A 14,616-nucleotide genomic window follows, 5' to 3' on the forward strand; every position below is an offset into this window, starting at 1 on the left:
TATGGACTAACTACGGGAACGCCCTTTGACCTTTTATACAACCACAACGGAGGGAGGAGGGGTGATATTTTACAACAACCTTTTACAACAACATTTTACCACAACAATAAAATAAAAAAAACATTCTCATATCCACAACAATATGTTGGACAGAATTGACTGAATAGTTTGTGGTTATAATATTTTTTTACTTTTTTCCATGATATGCTATCGATACACCTTAACATGGTGTTCGTCCAAGGCAGAAAAAACCTTCTTGTGGAGGAGGGCAAATGAAGTCACTGCAACCTGAATTTTATGACTTGGTCCCCATGGCAAGTTTGGTTCAGATTGGATCAGTAACGACAGAATATATCACAGTCAGACAGACATACAGATGGACAGACAGACACCAAATTGCGTATTTTAGTATGATATTTATTTATTATGTACTCGCACTATAGCTCACTGTTAGTGTACACACATTGAGAGGTATTATCCCCTGGGTTGTGTATTCCCGAAGGTATAACGTAAAGTGTAAACCATTGCCCTCATTCTTTGCAGGTAAAGTGTTGTGGTCTTTAAATGGTCCGTGGTGACCTATGAAACCAGCAGGCCATTGTGTACCGGTAATGAGTATTGCCTAGTTGCATATTTTTTATGTACTCAAACACGCAATGATACAAAGATTCTCACAAGGAACATGAGCAGCAAAGACAAACTTTGGAACTGAAACGTTTTTTTCTGGCAGACAAACACGTGTCACAATCAACAAAACCTTTTCATCACATAAAAAACTCCCAAATGGTGTTCCGCAGGGAGCTGTCCATTCCTCACCACTTTTAAACTTAGTTTCTCCACAACATTCCAGAACCTTCTCCCCATATAACAATCCTTACTTTGGCAGATGACCTTCCCATAGCAACACAAGCCCACACCATAAATCTTCCACAGATATTTTACCCACAATTCTCTCTGCGCACATGGGCAGAGAGGAGTGGGATACTTTTTAAAAGCGGTGAAGCTGCTTCAATATTTGGCCATGTCCTTCCTACCTTCCATCTCAAATTAAGAAGAACCTTTTTCACCGGTAATTGGACGGAGGACCCTGGACCACGTGGTCGACTAATTGGCGTTCACTGTTGCCTAGCAACCCATCTAGGTTGCGGAGTTATTCGTACTTGGTGGTCTCGGGTGCGGTATTTCGAAAGGAATTTTTTTTGTAAGGAATATGTTTATGTTGCAATGCCATGGAGTTTCCGTACATCTCACAATATTGTCAGTTGGACAGGTGACCGTGATGGCCTATGACATGTAGGAGCTGTTTAGTTCACAGTTTCTGTGAAGTCGTTGATAATGATATATATTGTAGCGGTTACCGCTGGATGTACATAATCGCCTTGCACCGGCCAGAACACGGCCAGACGCGCCTCTCCCGGGCATGCCCGGACTCACTGTTCCCGGGCACGCCCGAACCTCCCGGGCACGCCCGGTCTCGTCTTTCCCGGGCATGCCCGCTCTCGCCTTTCCAGGGCTCGCCCAGAGCGTCCGGGCATGCCCGCTATCGCCTTTCCAGGGCTCGCCCAGAGCGTCCGGGCATGCCCGCTATCGCCTTTCCAGGGCACGCCCAGAGCGTCCGGGCATGCCCGCTATCGCCTTTCCAGGGCTCGCCCAGAGCGTCCGGGCATACCCGCTATCGCCTTTCAGTGCTCGCCCAGAGCGCCCGGGCACGCCCAGCCTCGACTTGCCAGGCCGCAGCCAAACACGCCCGGGCAGGTCCAGACTCGCCTTTCCAAGGCTCGCCCTTGATACCCGGGCATGCCCGGTATAGCTTTTGCCGGGCAAACTTCCCGACATAAATGTGTATATATATTGTTGCCCGAAAAACGGGCTTGTCAGAATACCTGAGCTGTTTTGTTTCAATAAAGCAACTCGGACGAATTCCGTCTTTGGTCGCGTCAATTCTTTCGACTCGCGTTGGAGCGCAGTTCCTTCATTGGTGACCTACCGACATGGATACGGCAGTGACGCTTAAACTGCCTACCTTCTGGGAGACTCACGCGGCTGTTTGGTTCGCCCAGGCGGACTCCCAGTTCGCCCTGCGAGGCATCACCGCGGACGACACCCGCTTCCACCATGTTGTGGCGGCGCTCGGTTCCACCACCGCGGCCCGCGCCTTGAGCCTCCTCCAGCACCTGCCGGCTGCTGACAAATACGACGCGCTGAAGACGCTCCTCCTCGGCGCTTTCGCCCTCTCACCGGCAGCACGCGCACGGCGCCTGCTTGACCTGCCCGAGCTCGGCGACACGCGCCCGTCCGAGCGCATGGACTATATGCTCTCGTTGCTCGGCGAGCACTCTCCGGCATTCCTGTTCCGGGAGCTGTTCCTCCGTCAGCTGCCTAACCCGGTACGCCTCGCCCTAGCTGGCACGTTGATCACGGATTCCCGCGCCCTCGCCAGGGAAGCGGATAAGATCTCCTCGGCGGGCCAGCACATCGGCGCGGTTACCTGGAGCCCGCCGCCGTCCGAGGCGACGCCCACGACGCCCGAGCGCCCTGCGCGGTTGGAGGCCGAACTGCCGGTGCAACTGGCGGCCGCCACGCCGCACCGCCCGCTTCCGACACGACGGCCGGGGCCTCCACCTGACCGGGCGTGGTGTTATTACCACGCCAGGTTCGGACACAAGGCTCGGACGTGCCGGCCCCCGTGCACTTTCGGCAGGTCGGGAAACGGCCGGGCCGGCGTTCATTCCCAGCCATGAGCGCCGGCCACTCGGGCAACTTGCTGTTTATTCGGGACAAAGCGTCTGGACGGCGTTTCCTGTGCGACACCGGCGCCCAACTGAGCGTCATACCTGCCTCCGAGCAGGACAGGCTGGACGCAGTTTGCGGCCCCTCTTTGGTCGCTGCTAATGGCTCGGCCATACGCACTTTCGGCCCACGCGTCGTCACCCTCTGCTTCGGCAGCCAGCGCTTTCAATGGACTTTTGTTACCGCCAGCGTCCCCGTGGCTTTGCTGGGCGCCGACTTCCTCTGCGCGCACGGGCTGCTGGTCGACGTCAAACGACGTCGCCTTGTCCACGCCGAGACCTTCAGCTCCCTGGCGTGCACAATGAGCAGCTCCGCGCCGACCGAACTGGCGTGCGCCCTCCCGGCAACGAACGAGTTCGCTCGCCTGCTCGTGGAATTCCCGGCCCTCACGCGGCCGACGTTTTCGGCCGTCGCGGTGCGGCACGGGATCGAGCACCACATACCCACTACGGGCCCACCGGTCTACGCCAGGGCCCGCCGCCTCGACCCAGCCAAGCTCGCCGTGGCAAAGGCCGAATTCGACGCGTTGGAGCACCTCGGCATCGTGCGGTGCTCCGATAGCGCGTGGGCCTCGCCACTGCACATCGTGCCAAAGCCGGGGGGTGGATGGCGCCCGTGTGGCGACTACCGCCGTCTCAATGACGCTACCACCCCCGACAGGTACCCGATCCCGCATATTCAGGACTTTTCCGCCCGTTTGGCGGGACGGGTCATCTTTTCGAAAATTGACCTGATACGGGGCTACCACCAGGTACCTGTCCGGGCGGCCGACGTCCCGAAGACGGCCGTCATCACGCCGTTCGGCCTGTTCGAATTTTTGCGGATGCCGTTTGGCCTCAAGAACGCGGCCCAGGCGTTCCAGCGCTTGATGGACGGCGTGCTGCGCGACCTGCCGTTTCTTTTCGTCTATCTGGACGACATCCTCGTCGCCAGCACGTCCCGCGCCGAGCACCTCCTCCACCTCCGAACACTGTTCGGTCGCCTCAGCGAGCACGGCTTAATTGTCAACCCGGTCAAATGCCACTTCGGCGCGACGACCGTTGACTTTTTGGGCCACCGCATCACCAAGACCGGGGCCGTGCCGCTGCCGACCAAGGTCGAGGCCATCACCACGTTCCCGCGTCCCCGTTCCATCAAGGCCCTCCAAGAGTTCCTCGGCATGGTGAATTTTTATCACCGATTCGTGCCCCGCGCTGCTCAGCTCATGCGGCCCCTTTACGAGGCCCTCCGGGGCAAGCCGGCCAAGCATGACATTGTTTGGTCCGCGGCCATGGACGCGGCCTTCGCCAGTGCCAAACGGGCCCTTGCCGACGCAACGCTGCTGGCTCACCCGGTGCTCAACGCGCCCATCGCCCTCACTACGGACGCCTCCAACTACGCGGTGGGCGCCGTCCATGAGCAATGGGTGGACGGGGTTTGGCAGCCACTCGCTTTTTTCAGCCGGCAACTCCGGCCGAACGAGTTAAACTACAGCACGTTCGACCGCGAGCTGCTCGGGCTATTCCTGGCCGTTCGCCATTTCCGACACCTCCTGGAGGGCCGCCCGTTCACGGCTTTCGTCGACCACAAGCCGTTGGTCTACGCAATGGCTAAGGTCACGGAGCCGTGGTCGGCCCGCCAGCAGCGCCACCTCTCCGCCGTGTCGGAGTTCACCACGGACATCCAGCACGTTGCCGGCAAAGACAACGCCGTGGCCGACTGCCTTTCGCGGGCCAGCGCGAATGCGGTCCACCTCGGCGTGGACTTCACGCTCATGGCGGCCGACCAGACCACCGACGCCTCGGTGCAGGCACTCCGCGTGGCGGACACGGGCCTCCGCCTGGCCGACATCCCCTTCGCGGGCACCGTCCTGCTCTGCGACGTCTCCCAGGGCCAGCCTCGCCCCATCGTGCCCGTTTCCTGGCAGCGCCGCATCTTCGCCTCCATCCACGGCCTTTCTCACCCGGGCCGGAAAGCTTCTCAGAAGCTGGTGTCGGCGCGTTTCGTCTGGCCCGGCCTTCGACGAAACATCCGCGACTGGGCCAACGCCTGCACGGCCTGCCAGCGAGCCAAGGTCCACCGCCACACCCAGGCCCTGCTGGCACCTTTCGCCGTGCCTGAACGGCGTTTCGACCACGTCCACGTGGACCTGGTGGGTCCCCTGCCCCCCTCGCGGGGGTTCACCCACCTGCTCACCATGGTGGACAGGACCACCAGGTGGCCGGAGGCCGTGCCCCTCACCTCCACCACCACCGCCGACGTGGCGCAGGCGTTCATCGCCACCTGGGTCGCGCGCTTCGGCGCACATCTCGTCCGACCGCGGCCCACAGTTCACGTCTGAGCTTTGGGGCGCGGTCGCCCGTTCGTTGGGGGTCACGCTGCACCGCACCACGGCCTACCACCCCCAAGCCAATGGGTTGTGCGAGCGGTTTCACCGCTCCATGAAGGCCGCACTCATGGCCGGCCTTCAGGACGACGGTTGGGCCGACCGGCTGCCGTGGGTCCTTTTGGGCCTTCGCACGGCCCCCAAGGAAGACCTCCAGGCGTCCGCCGCCGAGCTTGTCTACGGCCAGCCACTCCGCGTCCCGGGCGAATTCGTGCCTGACGCTACCAGTCCCTGGTCCGCCGCTCGCCAGCGCTCGGACCTCCAGGAGGCCGCCCGACGATTTGCCCCCGTGCCGACGTCCCGCCACGGTGGCCCCCAGTCCTACGTCCCCCCGGCGCTTCGCACAGCGGAGTACGTCTTTGTGCGTCATGACGCGCACCGGGGGCCACTCCGGCCGCCGTACGACGGGCCCTTCCGGGTCCTGCGACGGGGCGACAAGTCTTTCATCGTCGACTTCGGCGGCCGGCCGGACTTCTGTGGACCGCCTCAAACCGGCGCACATGGACGTCGACCGACCACCACGGTTGGCCCTTCCTCCGCGGCGAGGCCGCCCCCCGTCCACAGTTCCCCCCGCTCGACCACCCACCACCACGTCAGACCCCTCCCCACGACCCTCCAGGGGTCGCTTCGGCCGGGTCATCCGGACCCCCCTTAAATTGACCCTGCCGGTGCAGGTCGATTCTGGAGGGGCGTGTGTAGCGGTTACCGCTGGATGTACATAATCGCCTTGCACCGGCCAGAACACGGCCAGACGCGCCTCTCCCGGGCATGCCCTGACTCACTGTTCCCGGGCACGCCCGAACCTCCCGGGCACGCCCGGTCTCGTCTTTCCCGGGCTCGCCCAGAGCGTCCGGGCATGCCCGCTATCGCCTTTCCAGGGCTCGCCCAGAGCGTCCGGGCATGCCCGCTATCGCCTTTCCAGGGCACGCCCAGAGCGTCCGGGCATGCCCGCTATTGCCTTTCCAGGGCTCGCCCAGAGCGTCCGGGCATGCCCGCTATCGCCTTTCAGTGCTCGCCCAGAGCGCCCGGGCACGCCCAGCCTCGACTTGCCAGGCCGCAGCCAAACACGCCCGGGCAGGTCCAGACTCGCCTTTCCAAGGCTCGCCCTTGATACCCGGGCATGCCCGGTATAGCTTTTGCCGGGCAAACTTCCCGACATAAATGTGTATATATATTGTTGCCCGAAAAACGGGCTTGTCAGAATACCTGAGCTGTTTTGTTTCAATAAAGCAACTCGGACGAATTCCGTCTTTGGTCGCGTCAATTCTTTCGACTCGCGTTGGAGCGCAGTTCCTTCAATATCATGATAAAGGAGGGGAAATAGTTAAATATTCTGCTGGTTTGATGAGGTAATGAAGAAATATGTAATGATTGATGTGGGAATGGCCATTTGCTTTTGAGTGGGAAGACGGTGAGGTGGGGAGCACTGATTTGGAGTTAAGGCTGGGAAGGCAAAGATGGGACAGAGTAGGGAGAGGAAGTTTGAGACTTGGAAGAGGGGAGGGGAAGGTTGAGGAGTTTTGGTTATGAGAGGGGGGTGGGCAGTGGTTTGAAGGCCTAAAGTGGTAATGGGATTGACACCTTAGATTGGGAGAGGGAAGGTGAGGACTTTGGGTTTGTGAAGGAGGGAGGAAGGGTTGAGGACTTGGAAATCACATTTTACAATGAGTGGATGTTCAGCAAGTCACTGCTAGTACATATATAATGTATGTTTAATCGATCCCTCCTGCAAACTCAGTGAGATCATTGTAACGAACTCAAGCAGACTCCATCGTGCCGGAAGCGGAAAACGCGTTTATTGACGCGGTGATGATTCACTCGTGTCTGACGAATAAGCGCGTCCGATAAACCACAACAACAATGCAAATACAAGTCAGAATAATACGTTACATCCTCCTTTCTTTCAAGGAAGCCACTTTAAAGGAAACCAGCAAAGCAAATAACTCTATAAAGTAAAACTTACACTGAATTAATTAACAAACAGCATCACATTCAGATCACGTGAATCAATTGATTTAAATTTAAAGATCCAGACGTCTGGGAGGGTTAACCGCTCTGCCGCTCCTTGTGATGAACTTGGTATTTCTGGGAGATGCAGTGGCTCGAGGCGATGACACTGTTGGGAGACTTTGGGATTCAGATGCTTGCTCACTTGGACTTGGGGACTTGCAGCAGTTCCCCACTGGGGTGTCCTGTTGAGTGGTGGGATCAGGGAAGTCCCTCATGTCCTGGGAAGAGTAAAAGCGAGAGAGTGGCTGACTTCCCACCGGGCCAACATTGGCTGAATGAGGCACTCTGCGGAGATGGAGCCTGTTACGCCGGTACACATTGTTTGGGGTCCTCAGCAAATATGACCGGGGGCTGTTGTGGCGCGCCTCAACTACAGCCGGAATCCAATGCCTGGCCTCCGGGTTTGGCAACATCCTAACACTGTCTCCCGGCTGGAGCGGTGGCAAATCTGACATAGATGGCTTGTCATGATAGTATTTTTGTTTCTCCTTCTGTGTGTCAAGGCGTGATCTCACAAGGTGATGGTCATACCGCGCAGGCATGAGAAGAGTGCGGTTGCAAGGCAGTGTGTTTCTGGGGCGTCTTCCCATTAGGAGCTGAGCCGGGGACAAGTTTATTCCTTCCAGTGGAGTGGTGCGGTAGTCTAGCAGGGCTAAGTACTTATCTGCTGACTTCTTCCAGAGCCTTTTCACTGTCTGGATCGCTCTTTCTGCCTCTCCATTGGCACGTTGGTGCTTGGGGGACACAATGTCGTGAGTTATGCCATATTCTTTGCAAAACTGAGAAAATTCCTCTGACGTGTACTGACTTCCGGAATCGCTTCGCAGCTTCTCTGGAATACCATGTCGACAAAACTGCTGCTTGAGAGCTTCGATTACAGAGCGAGCTGTAATGTCCTTGAGGCAATCCACCTCCACAAACTTGGAGTAATAATCGACCGTGAGCAAATACTGCTTTGATTCGAAGTCAAAAACGTCGCTTCCAACTTCGATGAATGGAAGATCAGGCGTGTAAGTCGGCAAGAGAGGCTCCCGTTGCTGAGCGCTTTGATACTCTGCACACTTGCAACAATTCCGTACAGTTTCTTCGATGTCAGAGTTCATTGAGGGCCAATACACGACCTCGCGAGCACGCTGCTTACACTTTCACTCCGAGGTGCGATTCATGAATCAAGCTCAGCATTCTGGGTCTGAGGCTTGGCGGGATGACAAGGCGCATGCCTTTGTAGACAACACTGTCTGAGACTGCCAATTGCGTTCTGGAGTCAAAGTACGGACGGACCTGTGCTGGGACTTCCTTTCGGGAGTCAGGCCATCCACTTGCAATGACACCGCAGAGAAGGCTCATTTGACTCAGAGTAGCTTCCTGGATTTCGAGGTATTTCCCACTCGTGATCGCAAGGAACTGGAACATGTTCACAGGCTCAAGGTCTTTCCCAGCTTCTGAGTCGGTGTCCGGTAGAGGTGCACGGGACAATGTGTCGGGGAGCACCATCTCAGAACCACGGCAGTAGTTAACCTCCAAGTCATACCGTTGAAGCTTGAGCAACATACGCTGTAAACGCATGGGAGAAGATAGGAGAGGCTTCTTGAAGATTTCCTCAAGGGGTTTATGGTCATTATATACCACTACTGATTTTCCAAAGATATAGTAGTGAAATGCTTCTGTTGCATGGACGATTGAGAGCATTTCCTTCTCAATCATAGCGTAGCGACACTCAGTATCGGTCATACTGCGTGATGTGAACGCTATAGGGTTGCCATTCTGGAGCAAACAGGCTCCTACAGCGTTTTGGCTGGCATCGGCTTGTATTTCAACTGGCTGACTTACATCGTAGTACTGAAGGACCGGGGCCGAAATACATGCTTGCTTCAGCTTCTTGAAGGACAGCTCCTGAGCTGACTGCCAGGAGAACTCCACGTCCGCCTTGCAGAGATCACGGAGAGGCTTGCTTGTGTCACTTAGGTTGGGGATAAACTTCCCTAAATACTGAACGAATCCAAGGAAACGCTTGACGCCTTGTTTGTCTGTTGGACGTGGCATTTTCTCAACTGCCTTCGTCTTGAATGGATCTGGTAGCACTCCTTCTGCAGTAAGCAGGTGGCCTACATAAGGGACTGAGGTTCGCCGGATGAGGCATTTTCGGAAGTTTAGTTGCAGGTTATAACTTGTAGCTCGTTGCATAACTCGCTTCAGTACACAGTCGTGGTGGGTGATGTCACGACCAGCAACTAAAATGTCATCCATTACCGCTGTTGCCCATTCTATCCCTTCTAGCATCTGGTCCATGATTCGCTGGAATATCTCCGGCGAGCACCTCAATCCATAAGGGAGACGCAGCCAGCGGTATATTGAACAGCAGGTGTATTGAACGTGGTCAAGAATGAAGAAGGCTCGTCAAGGCGAATTTGCATGAACCCACTGCGGGCGTCAAGCACAGAAAATACTTTGGCTCCAGGGATTTGAGCTAAAACTTCCTGAACAGTTCTCATTGGGTAGTGCTCACGTTTTGTGCACTTGTTTAAGTCTTTGGGGTCTATACAGATGCGGACTTTGCCGTTGCGAAGAGCTACTACCATGGAACTCACCCACTCAGTCGGTCGTTCTACCTTCGCGATGTGACCTTCGGTGACCATCTCTTGTAGCTTGTCAACTATTTGCTCTCTCAATGCTGCAGGCTGTCTGCGAGGAGCGTGAACTACTCCCTGTGACCCTTCTACAAGCTTGATCCGATAAGTTCCGGGAAGAGTTCCAGTTGTCTTGGCAACTTCTGGAAACTCAGAGATTACAGCTTCCTGAGACACATTGACTAGAGGCTGAACAAGAGACAACTTATCGAGCTTGACAATGAGGCCTAGGGCTTCCGAGGTAGCGCCTGACATTACATTCTCCTGATCGAGGTCAATGACCTCAAAACTGGCTCTAACGGTCTTGTTTTTGTGAGAGAGAGGGAGTGTCACGGTACCGACAGGATGGATAGTATGGTTCGAGTATGTTTTAAGAACTTTATGCGACGATTGTAGATCGCCTGCGAGGTGCTGGACTAACTGGTAGTCGTTGAGTGTTAGTGTGTTGCACCTTGCACCCGTGTCAATCCGGAACCGAGTCGGCTGACCCAGCAACGTGACGGTCTGTGCCCACTTGTCATGAGTAGCCGTATTGATGCTTGGTTGTAGAGCGGAGATCCTTAAAATTTCAGATTCCTTGACGAGTTCTTGAGGAAGATCTACATGATCTAGACTGGTCTCCTCATCAAGGGACTTTAGGTCGCGCAGTCTCTTCCGACACGCCGCAAACCAGTGACCAGGCTTCTTGCAGTAGGAGCAGCTAGAATTAATTGCTGGACACTTGGCTTGCCTGTGCACTGACTGGCCACATTTGCTGCAGGGACCGTCATTCCGAAACCGATTCTCAGCTTTGAACAGCTCGGTGGCTTGTGTATGCCTATCAGGCTTGCTCTTACAACGTTGAGTCTGGTGCTGAGTTCGTTCGTTTTCAGATCTGAGGGCTGAGATGAGAGCATCTTCATCTCGGACTATTCTCATATGTTTCTGCGAGAACTCTAGCTGTTGGCCAATTTCTATAGCTTTAGCTAGTGAGAGCTCCTCACCCCTATCGAGTAATTTCTCTTGGACCCTCTTATCATGGCTGCCATCAATGATGCAATCGACGATTATGTCGTCTGGGTCTTGGTAATCGCAATCCATGAGAATTATCCTCAGATCTTTTATGAAATGATCAAAAGACTCACCACTCCGCTGGCGCCTTTGTTTCAGTCGGTGTCTGGCAACTCTTTTGTTCTTTCTGGGCTGCACATAGTTCTGGAATTTGTTCAGCACTTCCTGCGGGTCGTCTTTCTCTCCTTCCTCCCAAGATAGAGTTTGGTAGATTTGACGACCTTGTTCGCCGATCCACGTTCCGAGCCATCCTGCTTGACGAGGCTTCGTTATGTCTGCGAGCGGCCCTGACAAGACAAAACTGACGTGATTTCTGAACCGGCAAAACTCCTGGTAGAGATCCAGACTCTCCCAGTCGATCGAGGGATGATCAAAGTTCGGAGATGCCATATTTATGGAGACGAAAGGCGGCTTATGGCGTGAATATCAACGAACTTCTGACACCATGTAACGAACTCAAGCAGACTCCATCGTGCCGGAAGCGGAAAACGCGTTTATTGACGCGGTGATGATTCACTCGTGTCTGACGAATAAGCGCGTCCGATAAACCACAACAACAATGCAAATACAAGTCAGAATAATTAGTTACAATCATATCTATAATAACACGGGCATTTCACAGGAATCAAAGATGGTTGTAATTTTCAATGTTTGTTCATCTACAGTTATTTCCATGTGATACAAATGTGTATTTTTCTTATGTCAAAGTTGTTTTATTTAAAACGATAATGCTATTCCGCCCTCTATATGCACCGCCTGCTACACCGCCCGCTATACCGCCTGCGACACCGCCCGCTAAACCGCCCACTACAACATTTAGTGGTTTCTGAGAGGAATTGAACGAGATTGTTAATTGTTTTACTCTGTTAACGAGATTGTTAACAGTGGAATATATGAATAAACATGTTCAAAAATACTATGACGCGTATGTTACATGAGAGTATAACTAGTTATTTAATAATGTTATTTGTGATGATCAACATCTGACCTGCTCATTTTGACCTCTTGTCTAATTACCGTAAAAAAAAAAATTGGCGGATTTTTTTCCTCACTACTTTACGCTTCTTGAAAAAAATTCTTGTGAAATGTTCGTATTTTTTGTCTTACCCTATTATTACTATTTAGTAGGCTATGGTAACCCCAAATGCATGTTTGTCCAATATTTAGCTTCGACCTATATTGGTAATTATTTTCAAGCTTCCTTTGTTATTATACTTTCTTTCAGTCCTGTTTGGTTTTCTTATTTGGGAATAACCGTTGTAATCTCATGGTAGTACAATTCGAGGTGTGTTGCAATGTTTTATAGCTCATGTGGCTTCCTCGTTGTTTCATATCGTCACTTTTATTTTCCATAACAAGTGAGGTTCACATCTCCATACAATATTATAAAACCTTGGTGTATTACACACTACTAAGTGCGAGGCCATTTGTTTAATTTTGTCATACAGTATTTGAACTTCCTGTCATACAGAATTCGGCTCCTATTTTTAAATTCCTCGTTTCGTTTGATTTCGATTTTCCATTTGTCCTTAATTATGAGGAGCAACTTAAGCGAATAATGTAGTAATGACAATACTGTATTGTGAGCGGTGAATGTTCTACGTCTGCTATATAATACCTTCCACTAAACAGTGCAGAAATTGCACTATTGTAGCATTCCTAGACCAATAACTGTCTGATTAGCCCTCACCTGCCTAAACCCACCAGGTACGTTCTGTATGAACCTGGAGTTTATTTTTAATGGATTGTTCGTGGTTCGTGCTTTATCTTTAAGGCTGTCGTTTGATCGATCGATGGTTCCTTGTTGTTACAGACATGCGGTTTGAAGTTCGTGCCGTCGTCGACGGTGCTCGCCTGGGTCTTCTGTCTGGATTGGGAGCCAAAGGTGCATCTGTGGAGACCCCTGCTTGTTTGGTATATAGTCACGTGGGTTGTGTTCCTCATCTGACGTCGGATCTCCTCGCCTCTCTCGCTGACCTTCCACAGTGTCTGTACCTCCCCCTGCCGGAGTTGTGAGTCATCACAGCCACTAACTACACCACCCGTCTTATAAACATTGTATCATTTCCACGCAGTCTCATTGCACGTGGTTGTTTGCAGGGCTGGACATCAGGATATTTTGGAGAAGAATGGCGATGGAATCAGCAAATTCGTAGGTCAGCAGTGACTGTGTTTAAGCCTAAAGTACACTTGATTACATTGGTGACAGTATGGTGCAGACGAAGGGCACTTACCTTTAACTTAAGCTGTCTAGTCTTGGTTATATTCCCGGCCCGGCTATAAAATGTCGGCTTGGTGCTTCCTAGTCTGGGTTCGATTCCTGATCAGAACTGTGAGTGGTCATCCTGGTGCTCCTCAGGCAGGGCGACGCATCAATACATGTGCCATCACTCAGATGGACGTTAAACTGGTTGTTCCGTCTGCTGGCATTACCCTTATCCAATCTCAACCGAACTTGACAGGAGGACAAAGGGTCACAAGATGGAGGTTGTAGCGACCTGATTTACCAGCCTCCCCAAAGGGGTTGTCTGCCTTAGGTGAAACAGTGTTAAGGTTCATAGATAGCTAATCTGTTAAGATAAAATTGTTAAGATAAAATCTAATAAGCTGTTAAAGATAGCTAATTGTGGCATTTTTCCAAGCCCGCTTCTAATAACAAAAGTAATAACAACATTAATGACAATAGTATAATGTTCATTAATGTTATTTTTTTTACAAAACAATATTAATAATAATAACTAGAACGCCACTCAGTAGAGCGCATACTCCCGCCGTGGGTCAAGTTGGAATAGTACGATTTCACAAAAGTTTGAGGTAGTTTTTTTTGTTTTTTTTTGTATACTGAATCGAGGCTCGTGAAAGAGCTAACATTTATTGGCGCTGAGGAAGCGCCTCTAGCGATTGACTTCCAGCCAGTGTAACGCTAATTCCTGTCACAGGAATTCTGAGATCATATAAGTGGGCGTGGCAGTTCCTGATTGGTTCGTGTTGGGGAACGCCTTCTCGCTGCCGACGTGACGTAAATTCGCGCACGCGCACTGGTGATTGGCGCTGAGGAAGCGCCTCTAGCGAATGACTTCCAGCCAGTGTAACGCTAATTCCTGTCACAGGAATTCTGAGATCATATAAGTGGGCGTGGCAGTTCCTGATTGGTTCGTGTTGGGGAACGCCTTCTCGCTGCCGACGTGACGTAAATTCGCGCACGCGCGCGCACTGGTGAAGCTTACTCGATCTTACTCGATCCCATATTACATGTACTTTCATTGCATACAAATTATACTTCCTCCTAGAAATTGCATGCCCGAACCTCAGCGCAATCCAAGAGGATTCACTTGTTTCACAAACAAATCAACCAGACAAACAAAATATACAAAAAGAGGGAGCGGAAGACAAGATGGGGAAAGAAGGGGAAGCACACAACCACAACATTTGAGAGCAGGGAGAAGTGTGGAGGGAGAGGGCTTGGGGGCAGGAGGCGTGGGAAGGGGAGGGGGGGCGGGGGAGAGGTATAAAACACAAGGGGACCGAAATTAGCGGGGGTAGAAAAGATCAAGGTTTTGGATGGGGGAGGATAAGAGATGGTGGTGAACAGCTGTTTTAAAGACCTGGAGGGTGGAGTGGGATTGAAGAGAGTGAGGGAGTTTGTTCCAGAGGTGGGAGAAAAGAGGAATGAAGGAGTGAAGGTGAGCAGAAAGTCTTGATTTTGGCAGTTTAACCATAAGAGGGTTGCAGGCAGATCTTGTGCGACCTGTAGGAATATTTGGGGGACAGAGC

The 14,616-nt window shown here is 52.7% G+C and overlaps 1 protein-coding gene across 1 annotated transcript in view; it reads left to right on the top strand.

Annotated features, from left to right (window-relative positions):
- Positions 1–12,284: 12,284 nt before the first annotated feature.
- Positions 12,285–14,616, top strand: part of QTRT2 (queuine tRNA-ribosyltransferase accessory subunit 2) — a 40,019-nt gene continuing 37,687 nt past the window's right edge. Inside the window, exons 1-3 of the mRNA XM_068108112.2 lie at positions 12,285–12,549; positions 12,656–12,854; positions 12,943–12,998. Coding sequence (XP_067964213.1) covers positions 12,658–12,854; positions 12,943–12,998 — 253 coding nt within the window. The 5' untranslated portion in view covers positions 12,285–12,549; positions 12,656–12,657. The remainder of the gene's footprint in view (positions 12,550–12,655; positions 12,855–12,942; positions 12,999–14,616) is intronic.

The sequence above is a fragment of the Myxine glutinosa genome, chromosome 1, assembly GCF_964187855.1.
Source record: "Myxine glutinosa chromosome 1, kmMyxGlut1.1, whole genome shotgun sequence".
NCBI lineage: Eukaryota > Metazoa > Chordata > Myxini > Myxiniformes > Myxinidae > Myxine > Myxine glutinosa.